The 19,049-nt window shown below is 41.2% G+C and overlaps 1 protein-coding gene across 2 annotated transcripts in view; it reads right to left on the bottom strand.

Moving 5' to 3' along the window:
- The window catches only part of C1QTNF3 (C1q and tumor necrosis factor related protein 3), a 29,911-nt gene continuing 14,700 nt past the window's right edge, over nt 3,839-19,049 (bottom strand). Inside the window, exons 4-6 of one of the 2 annotated variants that reach the window (XM_018065775.1) lie at nt 17,520-17,649; nt 7,512-7,611; nt 3,839-5,962 (exon numbers count right to left, since the gene is read on the bottom strand). In XM_018065775.1, the coding sequence (XP_017921264.1) occupies nt 5,803-5,962; nt 7,512-7,611; nt 17,520-17,649 (390 nt within the window). In that variant the 3' untranslated portion in view covers nt 3,839-5,802. The remainder of the gene's footprint in view (nt 5,963-7,511; nt 7,612-17,519; nt 17,650-19,049) is intronic. The other variant, XM_018065776.1, reaches the window with a different exon arrangement.

The following is a 19,049-nucleotide window of genomic DNA, read 5'->3' as shown; positions in this document are numbered from 1 at the left end:
GGGTTAGTATCCTGTGTTTTTACAGCCTGAGTTTCCTCCCTTTCACACCGAGGGAGTGACTGTAGTCCCATGACTGTCAGAAGGAAGGCACTCTTTTCTTTCCTGAGCTGGTTAGGCTCACCAGCTCACCTTTGGCAATAACTACAATGGACCCTTCGTTTAGTGACATGGCAGGCAGTGTGCCAGTTATGATTATTCACCCCCCACAAAAAGCTTGTGTGCTATCATGGAACATAAAAAGCACGTGTGAGCAGGTGGTGCTCATGAGAGACAAATCGGAGAAGTTGAAAAATATTTTTAATTTGTCACCTGCCAGCTCTACAATTATAGTTTGGAGTTTTTAATTTCAGTGCATTTTAAAAGTACAATAAAATAACAAATAGCCCCACTCCTTGCAGTTTGGAGTCTCCAAGAGCTAGGGAGAGAGTTTAATAGAGAAAAGTTGAGGCAAGGAAATTATTCATTGACTAGATGTAATTGCCTAGTTGACTGGATTTGTTTCGTACTTTGATTTCTGGACTCTCAGACCAGGCTAGATTCCCCTTGCTCACAGAGGATGCCAGGGCACGAGAGCCACATCACCCTAATGCTTCCTTGTCTAGTTAGCACCTCTTTGTTCCCTCTAGCCCTTTGTTCAAGCATAAATTTTCTAACCCAGCCCTCTTTTATTTTGATTTTGAGAAACTTAAAAGGGAAATGTCTAAAAAATACTCTAGCAAACACCCATAGATGGAGGTACTATTATTTCATGGTGACCCCCAATCTAAAAATAAGCAGTACAGATATTGCTTAAGCTAACACCCATGATTAGATTCACATGAATCAGATATCTTACCAGAATTAAGCTTTACTAAGAAGGTCAAAGATGCAGATCGTAGAGATATTCTCAGACAAAGCTGAGGTCCTGGAAATCTCACTTGACACTGCAGGCCCTTCCTTCCTCCATGGGCAACATACTCTCTGTTACTGATCTCGAGAGGCAGCAGTGAACGGTCCTGAAGAGAGATCTTAGCTGCCTGCCTAGGAATTGAATGTGGGTAGTCTGGCAATGGTGCCCCACTCCAGTGCTCTTGCCTAGAAAATCCCATGGACAGAGGAGCCTGGAGGGCTGCAGTCTGTGGGGTCGCTGAGGGTCAGACACGACTGAAGTGACTTAGCAGCAGCAGTCTGGATGAAAACCAGGACTCCTAGCCACCAGATCATCAAGGTGTTAGAGGCCAGAAGCAGCGGCCCTGACTCTTTCTCCCATTTGAAAGTGAGAATGCTTCAAAAGAGACAAAAAGTGTGAAAACAGGTACAAAGTTTATTATAAGAGACACAGCATAGCATGTGGGAGAACGTTCAGAGAAAGTTTATTTATTTAAGACTGAAGCCAGGTGGCGCAGCGGTAAAGGATCTGCCTGCCAATGCAGGAGACACGAGAGAGATGTGGGTTTGATCCATGAGCCAGGAAGATCCCCTGTAGTAGGAAATGGCAACCCACTCCAGTATTCTTTGAAAAATCCCATGCTCAGAGGAGCCTGGAGGGCTACAGCTCACGGGGTTGCAAAGAGTTGGAGGGAAATGAGCACACACACAGGCAGAGAAACAGACCCAGAGAGAAAGGGTGCGGGCCTCCTCTCTCATGACGCATGCAGTAGTGAAATGATTGAAATCAATTATAGAGGACAGGTCTTCCAGGTCTTTGTTTACCTTTGGCCGGTTATCTCGTTTCTTTTCTCACACTTGACTGGTCCTAGGACCCTCTCCAAAATGGGTGCACAACTCTTTGTTAAGATGGATCCCACCATGTAGGACTGTGGGTGCATGTCTACTCATTATGGGGTGGCAGCCCCTCCCTTGTTGGCCTCCAAGGAGCCTTTCTGTGCATGTGCGGACAGGGAAGTTCTCCTTGACCTCAAGAGTGGTCATCTTATCTCTTTACTTCTGCAGAGCTCAGCTTCTGCCATTAGCTTTTTCCTTGGACAAAAATTCAATTTTACTCCACTTGACAAATAGCAGCTATCCAACCTTAGGGCCCATCAGTCTCCTACCTTAATACAAGCTGAATTGTGTCTCTTTAAAATTCATATATTTAAGTCCTTACCCCAGTACTGTGACTGTATTTGGAGACAGAGCCTGTAGAGGTAATTAAGACAAAAAGAGGTCATATGTGTGGGACCTAATCCAATAGGACTGGTGTCCTTGTAAGAAAAGATTAGGAAAACACAGACCGAGGGATGACCATGTGAAGACACAGCAGAAGGCAGCCCTCTGCAAGCCAAGAAAAGAAGCTTCGAAAGAAAGCCATCCTGCTGACCCATGATCTTGGACTTTTAGCTGACAAAACTGTGAGAAATTAAATTTCTGTTGTTTAAGCCACCCAGTCTGTTAATTTTTTCTGGAATTCCTTGCAAATTAATATATTCTCAGATCCATGGTTACAGATGAGGATCTAATGAGGTCTCTAATGAGGTTCTCAGATCACGAAACAGACTATTTTCTATTCCAGAAAGTTACTTAGCCATGGAACCATGTTTCCTAAATTCTGGGTTTATTTAGCATAATCAAAGGAGATCCAACCAGTCCATCCTAAAGGAGACCAGTCCTGGGTGTTCATTGGAAGGACTGATGCTGAGGCTGAAACTCCAATACTTTGGCCTTCTCATGAGAAGAGCTGACTCATTGGAAAAGACTCTGATGCTGGGGGAGATTGGGGGCAGGAGGAGAAGGGGACAACAGAGGATGAGATGGCTGGATGGCATCACCAACTCAATGCACATGAGTTTGGGTGAACTCCGGGAGTTTGTGATGGACAGGGAAGCCTGGCATGCTGCAATTCTTGGGGTCGCAAAGAGTTGGACAAGACTGAGCGACTGAACTGAACTGAACTGAATCAGTCTTGTGACCAGGGATAACCATTAAGTCTATTCAATAAGTAAATTCTCTTAAGCCTGGCATGTTGCAGTTTGTGAGGTTGGAAAGAGTCGAATACGACTTAGCGTCTGAACAACGAACTTCTTCTTAGCAAATATGATTAATTTATTTACCTAGAGTCCAGTGGAGTCATGTGCCCTTTTCTTTGGCCTTCAGGGCTTCCCTGTACTAAAGAGAGTAAATAGATCAAAAGTCAGCTGCTTTCAACTCTTTCCAAAGCTTCAGTTCAGTTCAGTTCAGTTCAGTCGTTCAGTCATGTCCGACTCTTTGTGACCCCATGAATCGCAGCACGCCAGGCCTCCCTGTCCATCACCATATCCCAGAGCTCACTCAGATTCACGTCCATTGAGTCAGTGATGCCATCCAGCCATCTCATCCTCGGTCGTCCCCTTCTCCTCCTGCCCTCAATCCCTCCCAGCATCAGAGTCTTTTCCAATGAGTCAACTCTTCGCATCAGGTGGCCAAAATACTGGAGTTTCAGCTTCAGCATCATTCCTTCCAAAGAAATCCCTGGGTTGATCTCCTCCAGAATGGACTGGTTGGATCTCCTTGCAGTCCAAGGGACTCTCAAGAGTCTTCTCCAACACCACAGTTCAAAAGCATCAATTCTTGAGCATTCAGCCTTCTTCACAGTCCAACTCTCACATCCATACATGACCACTGGAAAAACCATAGCCTTGACTAGACGGACCTTAGTTGGCAAAGCAATGTCTCTGCTTTTGAATATGCTATCTAGGTTGGTCATAACTTTTCTTCCAAGGAGTAAGCGTCTTTTAATTTCATGGCTGCAGTCACCATCTGCAGTGATTTTGGAGCCCCAAAAAATAAAGTCTGACACTGTTTCCACTGTTTCCCCATCTATTTCCCATAGTGACTTATAATGACATGATTATTCAACTTAATTAAAAACATTCTAAAATAGTACATTTAACAAAAGTGGGTTTATTTCCATGTAATGCTTATTACATTTTTCTCATCTCAGTTTTATTTAAAGCCAGGTCAATATCTTACTCTAAATCACTTTATTAGTAATGCATGCTCTTTAGATATAAAGTCCTTCTGGGAAACATGCAACATTCAGTTATCTGTTGGCAATGCACTTCAAGGAAAGTTCTGAAATTTGGTAAAAATAAACTTCAACCCGTGACCCCATACTAAGGTGAGGTGGGAGAGGGAAAATATACACAAAAATCACAAAGATATTACAGTCAAGCACCTTAGAGCTAATATCCATTTCACTTTAAAATAGCATTGCGTATGGATTCAGGAAGAATTTCAAAATATTTGAAGATCAAAAGAAAAGAGTCAAAGACTGACATGAATTTGGAACACATTAAATTAGCTAACAGGGTAGCTCTCATTCATTATTTCCATTTTTAGCTATTGGAGTAATCAAATACAAGTAAATTTACAGTTAAAAAGCTTTTGTGAATATTCAAATTATAACAGAAAATAAATTTAAGGGTTTGTTACTTCCACGGGAATTCATTATGTAATATTTGTTAGATGGACATCTCTGTAGCACATTTTAAATATGATTCAACATCAAGATAAATTCATATTCCAATAATTCTTTGCTTAAAGTTAACTCTTTGGGGTTCTATCATCAGAATTTATGGCGCATTCTCATGAGCATAGTTTTCATGGAAAATTTAATCCTTTGAGAATTGATTTTGGGGGAGGAATAGGCAAAAGTCTAGCTGCATGGATGCTCCGTGAAAACGGATTAAATATGGTAATCAAAGAAGTCATATAACTTTTTAAAATACACAGATTTTAAAAAAATTTTGGCCCCACTATGCAGCTTGTGGGATCTTAGTTCCTTGACCAGGGATTGAACCCAGGCCTAGCAATAAAAGCACTGAGTCCTAACCACTGGACCACCAGGGAATTCCCATATAATCTTCTATTTTTAAAAAAGCTTAAGCAATTTTATTATATGTCTGCTGAGTGAAATGCCCTTATATTTTGTACGCATCAGTTTGACTGCATATGACTGGGTTTACAATTCCTTAAATACTCCATGCCAGTGTGTGTAAAGAATATTAGGCTAATTTCTAAGCTGACAAAAAAGTAGGTGATTACATTTGCACAATATGAACCTGCCCTCACTGCAGGCCAGAGTCAACAGAGCTCTATCGTAATGTAAAAAATGCAATGGAAAAAGAGTCCATCTGATAATCTCGACCTGATAAGCCCAATTTTGGATCATAGGAAAATTCTATTTCCAAAAATAAATGCCATTAGAAGTCAAGATTTAATTATAGCAGTATCCTTATGAAAAAGGAGTCAATTATTTGTGAGCATTGTGAATACTTCTGCTATCTAAAAGCTATCTGGAATTACTAAAATATATCTACTTTATTCATGAATATTGACCCACTGGATCAAAGTGTTACTCCCCAGTTTAGACTTTACAAATATTTCTGGTACCTTGGTCCAAGCAAGCGCCCCTTATTCTTTTCTTGTCCCCATCATAATCACTGCACCCTATTCTCTGAAATGCTCCAAAGAATAAGGAACCCCAAACCTTACAGCTTCCTGAAAGCTGTTATTAGAGCACCAAAAACTGACTTTTCTGATGGGAACAATCATTTCTAACCTGTATGAAGAGGGGAATTCTCTTTTAGGTGCCTAGAAAAGAGCAATAAATGTTGCTGGGTATATTAGTCAAGGTCTCTTGGTAAGACTGTTTTGTGGTTTATTCTTCTGAGCCCCTGAGTCATCCCATATTATTGATGTAACTGTACTGTGATTAGCAATGTAACCAATAAAAATGTTTTTAAATACAACATGTAGAGCCATCAACTCTAAAATCCCTTGGATCGTGACAACACCATCTCAGCTATAAGTCTCCCCCATAGTGGAGCTGGTCTATTCATAGTTTTACTTAGTTTCAAAGAGCAGGAAGCCTGCAAAGGTAGAGAAGCGCTGGTGGTCCCCATGAAGAGCACCGTTGCCCATTCTCAGCCACACCTCATCCCCTTTGGCCAGCTTCAGCACTGCATGGTTGCTGGATGTATCTGATTTCCCCTTTGTTTCATAGCTAGAAGGAAAAAGAACAAGCACCAACTACTTAGTCTGTGAAGAGAACAGTCGGCTCTTAACCAAAATCTATCCCCCTTCTCTCCCAGAGTCCCATACATTTAGGTATAATCTGGATTAAATTCTCTAAATGACACGTGAGCAGAAATTACATGTGCCACTTATAGAACTGGCCAGTAAAACTCCCACAGACAATCCCCCTTGATCTTTCCTCATTACGACTCTGTGGAATACTAATAACAATGACCAGAATGAACTTGGAAACCTTTTGTTGAAGCCTGAGTGCTTGAAGACTGTGGCATGAAAAGGAATTTCTATCATGTTCAAGCCCTTGGGTCAATGTTAGAGCAGTTCAATCCACCTTAACTAACAATAGAATTTGTATCTAAAGAAGTGTGCTGCCCTAACCCAAACTAAAACATGTTGCATCAGCTAATGGTCAGGGATGGAGCAATGAGGAAATAGATATTGCGGGCTTCAAAGCTGGACATCCTTGTCATGTTAGAGAAAACCATTTGGGAAAATGTGGTGACTTGGAGTAGAATGTCTGATGCATCAAAGCTTGTTCTTCTTTCCACCTTCTGACTGTGGCAATGATAATGACCAGTGCAAATTTGGGAGTCAGTTTCACAGATGGCAGAAAAGCTTTTACCAGCCCACATCCCTCAGAAACCTGTTGGAGCAATCCTCCATCCAACTTCCATACATTCCCCTCCTCTCTTTCTACCCCATTGTTCCCCAACCTGGAACCAACCAAGAAAAATAGAATTCTAATACGTTCAAGCCACAATCTTCTAGATCTCTTTGTTGTAGCAGTTTCACCTATCTAACTCATCTTTTCTCTTTTGGCTTTTCGAATACCCCATCTTACTAGAGGCCAGGTTCCAAAAGGAAAAAAAAAAAAGAAGGCAATCCCCACAAATCATCAAAAAAAAAAAAAATAGATAGCAAACAAAAAGTTTTTCACAGTTTCTCAACGCCCATTTATTTAATTATGGGAAAGGTGTTGGCCCTCTGCCTCTTTTCTACATTTTAGGCTTACATCAGAGCAAAGTGCATTTTTTCTTTTTTGTATGGACTTTTCTCCAAGGAGCCTTAGGGCCAGGTTGCTAAGATAAACATCAGAGTTGCAGCACAGCCTAAAGAAGGAGACTGGTTCCCAGCTCTTAATCTGCCAGCTCCAGGGACGATGAAGGTCATCAAGAGAGCTAAACTCTAGGCAAAGGGAGCAGAGAGTAGGAAAGGAGAAGGAAAATCTGAGAGAGAAGGAAAGAAAGAAAGAGTTAAGAAAAGAATGCAAATAATTAGTTATGATGAGCATTGCTAGTAATTAGCTCAAGACCTCTTATCAACCTGTGTATGTTCAAGTTTATCAGATTCACTGCCCCACAAAGAGTAATGGTAATCTGACCATATACTGGTGTGTGGGAGCTCTGGATGACACCAAAGTTTGTGCTGATCTCTGTTGAATCCTATTCACGTCCTGACATTGGCCATCCTTTGAGCAAATAATCGCAGCATGGATACCTACGATAGGAAAGACCACTTACCTGTACATGCTGAAGACCGTGTTGCCATTGTGCATGAGGTATACATACACTTCCTCAACATCCTCATGCTTCATCATGCTGAAGGTGAAGAAGTACACACCTGGAAGAGGCAGATATGCATCCACACTTTTGTTAACTATTGAACACTGAGGACTGGGACTTCACATTCATGTCACTGGACTTCACATTTCATTTGTTGCTATTCTAAGTGGTATGTAGGTTCTTTTTAAAAAAAATTTTTTTGAAAGTGTAAATGTTACTCGCTCAGTTCTGTCTGACTCTTTGCAACCACATGGACTGTAGCTCACCAGGCTCCACTGTCCATGGAATTCTCCAGGCCATTTCCTTCTCCAAGGAATCTTCCTTTCCCAGCAATTGAAACTGGGTCTCTTGTATTGAAAGGAGATTCTTTACCATCTGAGCCACCAGGGAAGCTCGTTTTTTGTGTGTTTGGGGTTTGTTTGTTTTTTTTTTTTTCGCTGTCCTTGATCTTAGTTATGGCACTCAGGATCTTCAATCTTCATTGCAGCACGTGAGATCTTTAGTTTCAGCATGAGAACTCCTAGTTGTGCCATGCGGGATCTAGTTCCCTGACCAGGGATTGGACGTCAGGTCCCTGAGCTGGGAGCACAGAGTCTTAGCCACTGGACCACTGGGGAATTCCCGATATCCCATGGACGGAGGAGCCTGGTAGGCTGAAGTCCATGGGGTCGCTAAGAGTTGGACACGACTGAGCGACTTCACTTTGACTTTTCATTTGCATGCATTGGAGAAGGAAATGGCAACCCACGCCAGTATTCTTGCCTGGAGAATCTCAGGGATGGGGGAGCCTGGTGGGCTGCCGTCTATGGGGTCACACAGAGTCGGACACAACTGAAGCGACTTAGCAGCAACAGCAGCAGCAGCAGGTTCTTCTTGGCCTTTATTCCTATGAGTATCCGTTTATCTGCTTGCACCTTCAAACTCCTTTAAATTTTTATAAGACTTTCTCAGTGCATAGAATAAGGTATAAAAGCCTATCCTTTAGGTTTAGAGTAACCATCAGCAGCACCTTCCTCAAAACATATACGGACACAGTAGAGAGCCCAGCATGGAGGCACCCGTGGGCTTCTGTGGCCTGACAAAATGACCCAAGGACAACACTGCTATTAACCAAAGATAAGGAAGTCATACAGCACAGAGAAATGTTCATCACTTCTGATGGCTGCAGCAATTTCTCATGTTATTCACTGTAAGTAGGTGAAATTATGTACAATAAATAGACTGAACTTTGAGCAGCATGACCTTGCTACTAAAAATATGAACACTTTTCATTGAAAAAAAAGACCAACACACTTTAAAATATGTTAGTTTTCCTGTAAGGGCCTAGGGTTGCTAATTGAAAGCAACTTAATATACCTGATTCACTTTAAATACCAGTTTAGGAAATACTTTTACTGAAAGATTAAGAGGAATCCAATAGGAGAGAGATGAATGAAAAGGAAAATCTTCCTAACTTCAAATGATCTTGGTTTTGAGAGTGCATTTTAGAAAGATGAATGAACATAAAGTATCACATTCTTATTGATTTCCATGTTACATGTTTAAACTAACGGCCTTGCCTTAATGCATTTGAGCTGCTGTAACCAAATACAACCGACTGCTCGTGCTCAGTTGCTCAGACATGTCTGACTCTTTGTGACTCCATGGACTGTAGCCTGCCAGGGTCCTCTGTCCATGGGATTCCCCAAGCAAGAATATTGGAGTGGGTTGCCATTTCCTCCTCCAGAGGGTCTTCCCAACCCAAGGACTGAACCCGGGTCTCTTGCATCTTGTGCACTGGCAGGCGGATTCTGCCACTGTACCGCTTGGGAAGCCCCAAACAGACTCAGCAGCTTAGAAATAGCAACAGATTTATTTCTCACAGCTCTGGAGGCTGGAATTCTAAGACCAGGTTAGGGCCCTCTTACAGGTCACTGAGTTCTGGTTGTGTCCTCTCATAGCAGAATGGGTTAGGGAGCTTTGTGGGGTCTCTTCTCTGAGGGCACTAATTCCATTTATGAGAGTTCATTGTGATGCCTAACACCATCACCTTGGGCATCAGATTTTCAGTGTGTGGGTTTTGGGGGAACACAATCAGACCATAGTATACTTTGTAAAAGAAAAGCCCAGAAACATCTGGAAGGAAAAAAAAAAAAAGCACCACACACAGTTCTATGCTGTTTTCCAAAGGTGCAATCAAGTGAAAGAGAAGCTGTAAGGCTACCATGTTGATCCATCTGCCTCTGAGTCAAGTTGAACCACATACAGATGTATCAGTTCAGTTCAGTTCAGTTCAGTCGCTCAGTCATGTCTGACTCTTTGTGAACCCATGGAATGCAGCACACCAGGCCTCCCTGTCCATCACCAACTCCCGGAGTTTACCCAAATTCATGTCCATTGAGACGTATAATTTTGCTTAATTTAGAGCCAGGCTTGCATTTTCAATGAGCTGAGAATAAAAGATACAGTATAAAAATAAGCCATGCCCATTCATATGCCTAAAGATGGATCTACAGATGAAACATAAAGGCACCTAGAAATCAGAGACTCAAATAAAATAATTTCCATATGTGCAGTTTTTTTGCATTTTACAAAATTTCTTATTACTTACACAATTTTCAATGCTTCAAGAAGATAAAGTGGGAATCAAAATGACAGAAAAAAATATTACTTTTCCTGAAGAAAAATGATGACTGCTATTAAAAAAATAGATGTAGGGGTATTTTAGAAACACTAAGAAACCAGATGGCAAATAAATGAAATGACTAGACTTGGAAATTTAAAAGTGCATCTGTCTTACATCCACACATGGCTTTTCTCCGCAAGGGAACATACTGAAACCAGAGACAATATATTTTCACTCTGGTTTTCACATCTTCATGTGAAATTCAACCTTCTCTGTCCCTTAACTCTCGAGTGGTCATTTATAATCAACTCAAAGTTTAAACAGTAAAGTGGGAGTCTAATGATGGCTGTTATTGTCCAAATTATGTCCAGCCCAAGAAAATTCTAAAACCCAACTAAATCCCTGAGCTTCAATTATAAAATCATTGAAAGCAATGGAACCAGTCATTCGGCATATCTAGAAGTGTTTGACAAAACAGTTACAGGAAAATTTAACATAAATTTTCAGAGCAGAAAATCACATAAAAAGGCTTAAAGCTGACTGAAGGGTGATGAAAGATTGCTTCTTTCACTTCATATGTCAGTTCATTTCTGACTTCAGCTGGGTAGAAAAATAAATCAAAGCACACATTAAAAGTATTTGTGACAATCTAACATGACCACTGCCTCCATCAGAATTTTCTTCTTTTCCTTCTCAATGCCATAGACAGAGACAAAGAAAATTGAAAACAAGCACCCAAAATATCCATTCTCTGCAAAACAAGGAGACCGGAAAGAAAATCAATCAACTTAAAGCATCAGTTAAGTGCTGTCATATGTCAGTGATAGCAGGCAGAGTCACATGGAGACGACATGGACGTTGGGCAAGGAATTTTGCGGAGGCCAAGTGGCAGCAGATCTCAAACAATTCCCAGAAAAGTGCCCTCCCCCCACCCCCAGTACAGAAGGGTCACTCTGAAGTACTGATGCTAAAAAGAAGCTCCCTCGAGCAGAGCTGAGATAAAGCAAAAGTTATATTTGGGAGGAAGTTTGCCAGATAAAGTACAGAGAGTGTGAAAAGTCCTTCTGCAGTGGTGGATCCTGGAATCTGCCAGCAAATAGGAGGCAAAGGAAATGGCAAGTGCAAGGCTGGCTTCATGTGTTTCTAGACCCGGTGTAGTCTGGGAAGGCAGAGAAGTGTGCTCACACAGAGAAAACACACAGAGCTGCTATAGTTAAAAGAAATGGAGAGTGCTTGCTTCAGCAGCACATATATTAAAATTGGAACAATATAGAGAAGATTAACAGAGACCCTGCTCAAGGATGACATACACATTTATGAAGCATTTTATATTTTAAAAAAAGAGAGAGAGAGATGAGGAGTCCCCTGGCAGCAAGGGAGGAACCATTGAATTACCAAGCCAGGAAGTAGGGTGGGGTCCCTTCCCTTCTTCAAGAAACTATGGCATAGTGCTGATCTAGGAAATCCATCAACCATGAGTTAATTTTAGAAAGTAGAAAAGAACAAAAATCATCAATAGATAAGGACTATTCAACAAGAAGAAATGTCATGTGGGAGAAGAAAAATAAAACCAAAGATTCCATCATGGGTTTAAAAGTATATTAATGAAGGAAATCCCTCTATGAAAGAACATTGTAAGACAGAACGTGGAAACCCATGGTAGAAATGATCAGACAAGAGGAAGAACTGAAAACCGGGATGACAAGACTAATGTAAAACACAGAACAGGTCAAAACAGTACCGCAGAAACAAGGCAGAAGAAAGAAGGAACTGGGAGAAGCAAAAGGAGAATTAATCCTAGGAAGAAGCAATTAAGCATATGTAGGATGTGTGTGCAGAGAAGGCGATGGCAACCCCACTCCAGCACTCTTGCCTGGAAAATCCCATGGACGGAGGAGCCTGGTGGGCTGCAGCCCATGGGGTTGCTAAGAGTTGGACACAGCTGAGCGACTTCACTTTCACTTTTCACTTTCATGCATTGGAGAAGGAAATGACAACCCACTCCAGTGTTCTTACCTGGAGAATCCCAGGGACGGGGGAGCCTGGTGGGCTGCCATCTGTGGGGTCGCACAGAGTCGGACACAACTGAAGCGACTTAGCAGCAGCAGCAGCAGCAGCAGGCTGTGTGTGTGTTGGCCGCTCAGTCGTGTCTGACTCTTTGCAACCCCATGGACTGTAGCCCATTAGGCTCCTCTATCCATGGAATTCTCCAGGCAAGAATACTGGAGTGGGTTGTCGGGACCTCCTCCAAGGGCTCTTCCCAACCCAGAGATGGAACCTGCATCTCTTGTGTCTCCTGCATTGGCAGGTGGGTTCTTCACCACTCGTGCCACCAAGGGAAGAAAGCAAACATGAAATGGAACTTATTCTGTCTTTATTCTACAAAAAAATTAGAGAAAATAATACATGTAGAAGACAAACTAAAGAAAGCTAAAAACAACACAAAGTGTAATCAGAGTTCTTAAAAAAGTTAACAAGTGTTGTACTAAGATGGACGGGGTACTGTTTGTGAGCACATGAGAATATTTTATATCTGACATTGTCCAGAACTGCTAGTCTATGATGATGAAAATCTAGTTGACTTTTAATTGGGTTTATTATAACTGAAATATGCTATAGACAATATACCTTATTATTGCCTGATTTCCTAACACAAGACAAACTACTCCCAATGCCACCTCACCTTAGTACAACAATGAGAAGAAAAAACTGTATTTATATTTTAAGATATAATTCAAAGAAACTTTCCTGGACAAAAAGAAGGGTTCCATACACATAATGAAAGGACACAGCAGGAAAATTTGATCCAGAATGATTAACATTTCTTCTAGAAAAATCACTGAACTTTGAAGATAAAGAATTCTTCTGGAAGTCAAGCGAAAAGATTAAGTCATTTATAAAAGGAAAAAGCTCAGATTTATGTCTGAGTTCTCCAGGCCAAATGCCAGAAAACAGGACCAGAAAAAAATATATAAACTAAGGTTTTTATTTGCAGCCAAAGTTATAACATATAAAGTTGTAAAGCATGTAAGTTATAGAGCATGTAAAGTCTTAGAGAATACTGATGTCATAAGCTTTTTTGAGAAAATAATTAAAGGACAAGAATACTTGAGTGGGTAGCCTATTCCTTCTCCAGGGGATCTTCCCAACTCAGGAATTGAGCTGAGGTCTTCTGTATTGCAGGCAGATTCTTTACCAACTGAGCTATTAGGGAATCTCTAATTAATAGGACAAAGTTTAGCTAATAAAGAGATGTTTGGAAAACTCTGGCAAAATGACCAATGGTGAACGATGAATATATATAACTACAGGATAAGTTCAAATTGTAGAAGAGGATAATACTGATAAACTAAAATGCAATTATTTTATACCTTGACAATGTACAAATGATTCAACCAGCAAAAGTTAAAAATTAAGAAAGCAAGAAAGATAGAATAAGTTCATTGACTGGCTTATTGGTAATAATATATTTAATATTACATATTATATATATAAACACACATAATACTATCCAAAAGAAAACTGAAAAAGCTACAATGTATTAAACAAAATAGTTTTTGTTTTTAGTCGCAAAGTTGTGTCCAACTCTTTGGAGACCTCATGGATGGTAGCCTGCCAGGCTCTTCTGTCTATAGAATTTCCCAGGCAAGAATACTGGGTAGCTATCCCCTTCTTCAAGGAATCTTCCTGACCCAGGGATCAAACCTATGTCTCCTGCTTGGCAGGCATTGGCAGGTGGATTCTTTAATGCTGAGCCATCAGGGAACAAACAAAGTAGGCCTCAGAAATATTATTAAGGACAAATAGAAACATTATATGATGATAAAGGGTCAATTCACCAATAGTCTAAATTGCTTTTTAATTCATGAATGGATAAACTAATATCATCACTCAGTGAAATACATAACAAGAAAAAGGAACACACTGCTGATTCATACATAGACATGGATAAATATTAATTTTGTTAAGTGACTTATATTCTACTATTTAATACCAAAAGACTGTATGACAATTCCATTTATATGATGTTTTAGAGCTCTAGGGATGGAAAATCAATCAGTCATTGTCAGGGGTTGTAGTTCACAGGGGTTGACTACAAAGAGATAGCACAAGGGAATTGGGGAGATGGAAGCTTGTTGTGTTTGAAACTACAGTGATGGAGACATACCTCTATGTACTTGTCAAAACCCATAGAACTGTACATCACAAAGAATACATTTTGCTGCATGCTGAATTTTAAAAGCTCAAGTACAATATCAGAGAATTTCAAAATAAGATTATGACAAATGAATCTAACCGTGTTATAAAATCAATGAAGTAACAGAACTAAAGGGCATGAGGAAAAAAGATGATCGGTTTTAAGGGCTTCCCAGGTGGCTCAGCTCCGCCTGCCAGTGCAGGAGATGTGGGTTGCATCCCTAAGTCAGGAAGATGCCCTGGAGAAGGAAATGGCAGCCCGCTCCAGTATTCTTGCCTGGGAAATCCCGTGGACGAGGAGCCTGGTGGGCTACCGTCCCTGGGGTTACAAAAGAGTTGGAGACAACTTAGCCTCTAAACAACAACAGCAAGGGTTTTAAAGGTGGCATTTTGAATAGATACCATAAAAAGAAAAAAAATGTACACAAACATTACACCTTAGTTGGTAAATGTATTTTTCATGGGACATGGGTGTGCAATTTTTTAACTACTTTATTTTTATACCGCTGCTGCTAAGTTGCTTCAGTCACGTCCGACTCTGTGTGATCCCATAGACAGCAGTTCAACAAATCAGTAAATATATTACAGATTAAGAGAGTTGGGGTTCTCCTTGTCAAAGAAAAATTTACAAAGAAATAAAGAGGATGCTAGGATGAACCCAGTGGATTTGAGTTAGAGGTATCAGGATTAACTCATTTTTTTTTTTTAAACACACAAGATAGATAGATAGAAAAATACAGTAATGTATGCACTCATGATTAGTAATATGTATATTTCTCAGCCCTGCCCATGGATAGGACCCAGAAGAGGTGAAATCTTCAGAGCAATGAGTATGTTTAGCATGGGTCTTTGTTTCTAAATACTACTCCTCAACAAAAGGAACCAGGGCACCTTGGAAAAGTGAGTATTGCCAGAGCTGGGACAGAAGAAAATGGAATATGAGCTTGAAGCAGCTTGTGGCACAAGAAGTAAGAAAGTTGTTGGGGACTGAATAATAGATTCCACATATGCTCATGTCTGGGCTTCCCAGGTGGCAAGAGTGATAAAGAATCTTCCTGCCCATGTAGAAGGTAGATATAAGAGACCTGGGTTTGATCCCTGGGTTGGGAAGATACCCTAGAGGAGGGTATGGCAACCTACTCCTGTATTCTTGCCTGGGAAATCCCACGGACAGAGGAGTTTGGTGGGCTGTGGTTCATAGGGTCGTAAAGAGTTGGAAAAACTGAAGGGACTTAGCATGCATGCATGCATACTCACGTCCTAAAATCACAGGATCTGTGACTGTTGCCTTATATGGCAAAAGAGATTTTGCAGGTATGATTAAATTTAAGGTTTTATGATGGGGAGCTTATCCTGGATTGTCCAGGTAGACCCAAGGTAATCACACCATCTCTATGAAAGAGCCAAGGAGGTCAGAATCTGAGAAAACAAAGTGATGTAACAATGGAAGCAGAGCCTGAGATGATGTGGGGCTGGTGACAGCCTCTGGGAGTTGGAAGAGGCAAGGCGCTAGAGCTTCCAGAGGAACCGGCTCTGGCCACCCCTTGACTTTAGCCCAGTTGAAGTGATTCTGAACTACCTATCTCTAGAACTGTAAGAGGATAATTTTGTGTTGTTTTAAACATCAGTTCAGTTCAGTTCAGTCGCTCAGTCGTGTCCGACTCTGCGACCCCATGAATCGCAGCACGCCAGGCCTCCCTGTCCATCACCAACTCCCGGAGTTCACTCAGACTCGCGTCCATCGAGTCAGTGATGCCATTCAGCCATCTCTTCCTCTGTTGGCCCCTTCTCCTGCCCCCAATCCCTCCCAGCATCAGTCTTTTCCAATGAGTCAACTCTTTGCATGAGGTGGCCAAAGTACTGGAGTTTCAACTTTAGCATCATTCCTTCCAAAGAAATCCCAGGGTTGATCTCCTTCAGAATGGACTGGTTGGATCTCCTTGCAGTCCAAGGGACTCTCAAGAGTCTTCTCCAACACCACAGTTCAAAAGCATCAATTATTCAGCACTCAGCCTTCTTCACAGTCCAACTCTCACAGTTTGTGGTAATTTGTTTCAGCATCAATAGGAATTGAGTACAGAAGTACTCAAATAAAAGTTTTAATGTTTTTAAAAAATGATGTGACCTTCCTTGGGGGGTCAAGGTGAAGGGATGAACACAGCTATGACATGTTTAAATTGCAATGAACTCAGTTATACCATATTTAAATTGTGAGAATACAATCTAAAGGGTTTTTCAAGTTGGAGATAACTGTGCCCTCTCATTGAACTCTCAGTTCAAAGAGAGTTAAGAATGTACCTTCTCCAATATACACACTGTATTGTATTTACATATACATATACATATGTGTATGTATGAAAGTGAAAGTGTCAGTTTCTTAGTAATGTTTGACTGTTTGCGAGCCCATGAACTATAGCCTGCCAGGCTACTCTATCCATGCAGTTCACCAGGCAAGAATACTAGAGAGTTCCCATGCTCTCCTCCAGGGGATCTTCCTGACCCCGGGATCAAACCCGCATCTCCTATGTCTCCTGCGCTGGCAGGCAGGTTCTTTACCACTAGCGTCACCTGGGAAACCAGGAATTGAAGATTAACTGTACCCATAGCAATCAAGATGATGTTGGTCAGATGACTAAAGATGACTGTCAAAGCTGACTGTGCTGTTTCTGCAGGTAACCTCCTCTCTGTGTATATAAAAGCTCTTGCCCCACTGGTTGCCTGGGGTGGGGGTGGGGATGAGCAGTTGCTGGCATCTGAAATAAAGCTTATTTTCCTTTCCACCCCTGACCTGTTTATTGGTGGCAAGCAGCCAGACTCCCCCACCCCCCATCCTTTCAGTAACAGGTTGACATTTCCTTCTCCAGAGGATCTTCCTGACCTAGGGATCAAACCTGAGTCTCATCCATGGCAGGCAGACTCTTCATTGTCTAAGCCCCATGTATGTATATATATGTGTATATTTATGTGTGTGTGTATACACATATGTGTGTATGTGTGCGTATATATGTGTGTATGTGTTATATATATATATATATATATATGTATGTTTTAACCAGAATTACAGAGAACTCATTCCCTTCCTCCCTCTCTTCCTCCCTCCCCTCCTTCCTTCCCCTTTTTGGTTGCTAGATTAATTAATACACTCATTCATTTTTACCTCTCACCTGATACTGGGGCCCCAAATCTCCCGGTCATGACATCAAAGAAGTTCCCGATGTTGGTTTCAACACTGCTGAAAATGATCCCACTGTTCTGATTGGTGAAGTGAGTTGCCAGGGAAGCCATGAATGCAATCTAAGGAAAGAGTTAGAGGTTAATTAAAAGGCAATTTATCTTAGAGAAACAACGTTTCAGGACAAGTATTATTTCAGCAATATTTGTAACAGCAAGAGTGGGAATAATGTGAACATTAATCTATGGAGAAAAATTGAATCATGGTGATTTTTAACATTTTAATGCTATGCAGCCCCTGGAATGACAGTATATATCAATAGTTGTGAGCATGGGTTTCAGCGAACATTAGACTTTAAAAGGCTTTTTGAGATATTAAAATTCTATTAGCAAATAATATGGGAAAATTTTGACGAAATAGTCTATGTACAGTTATTAAATGCCCATTGGCATATACTAAAGGATCTGAAAAGTCCTTCAGACAAACAACTTTTTAATTTTATTTACCCTGTGTTTTTCCCATAAAAGACATCTGTGACATTATGATTTATGATAAATATATATTTAATATTTGTCCCTCAGTTTTGACAGAGACCTCCTAAAATCCTCAGAATTTCCTAAGTGTTAAGGGCAATCAATGTGTATTTTGTTATGTCAATGAGGTAACTTTGGAAAAGCCCCTCAGGAGGGTCTGGTTGCCTGTAGAGCCAACTGAAAGTTTTGAATTCTCAGTGCCTCCTGATGAAAGTGAAAGAGGAGAGTGACAAAGTTGGCTTAAAACTCAACATTCAGAAAACTAAGATTAGAGCATCTGATCCCATCACTTCATGGCAAATAGATGGGGAAACAGTGAGAGACTTTATTTTCTCGGGCTCCAAAATCACTGCAGATGCTGACTGCAGCCATGAAATTAAAGGACACTTGCTCCTTGGGAGAAAAATTATGACAAACCTAGATAGCACATTAAAAAGCAGAGACATTACTTTGCCAACAAAGGTCCGTCTAGTCAAAGCTATGGTTCTTCCAGTAGTCAGGTATGGATGTGAAAGTTGGACTATAAAGAAAGCTGAGAGCTGAAGAACTGATGCTTTTGAATTGTGGTGTTGGAGAAGACGCTTGAGAGTCCCTTGGACTGCAAGGAGATCCAACCAGTCCATCGTAAAGGAAATCAGTCCTGAATATTCATTGGAAGGACTGGTGCTGAAGCTGAAACTCCAGTACTTTGGCCACCTGATGGGAAGAACTGACTCATGGAAAAGACCCTGATGCCAGGAAAGATTGAAGGCGGGAGAAGGGGATGACAGAAGATGAGATGGTTGGATGGCATCACCACCTCAATGGACATGAGTTTCAGTAAGCTCTGGGAGTTGGTGATGGACAGGGAAACCTGGCGTGCTGCAGTCCTTGGGGTCACAAAGAATCGGACACGACTGAGCGACTGAACTGAATGGAACTGAGCTGTGCCTCCCATCCCCCATACCTCTCTGCTCCCAGCCCTTCCCTGACAGATCTCTGCGGAGAAG

Source organism: Capra hircus, chromosome 20 (genome assembly GCF_001704415.2).
Source record: "Capra hircus breed San Clemente chromosome 20, ASM170441v1, whole genome shotgun sequence".
Taxonomy (NCBI): Eukaryota; Metazoa; Chordata; class Mammalia; order Artiodactyla; family Bovidae; genus Capra; species Capra hircus.
Note: the sequence above shows the minus strand (reverse complement) of the source record. Positions and strands in the feature narration are given on the sequence as shown.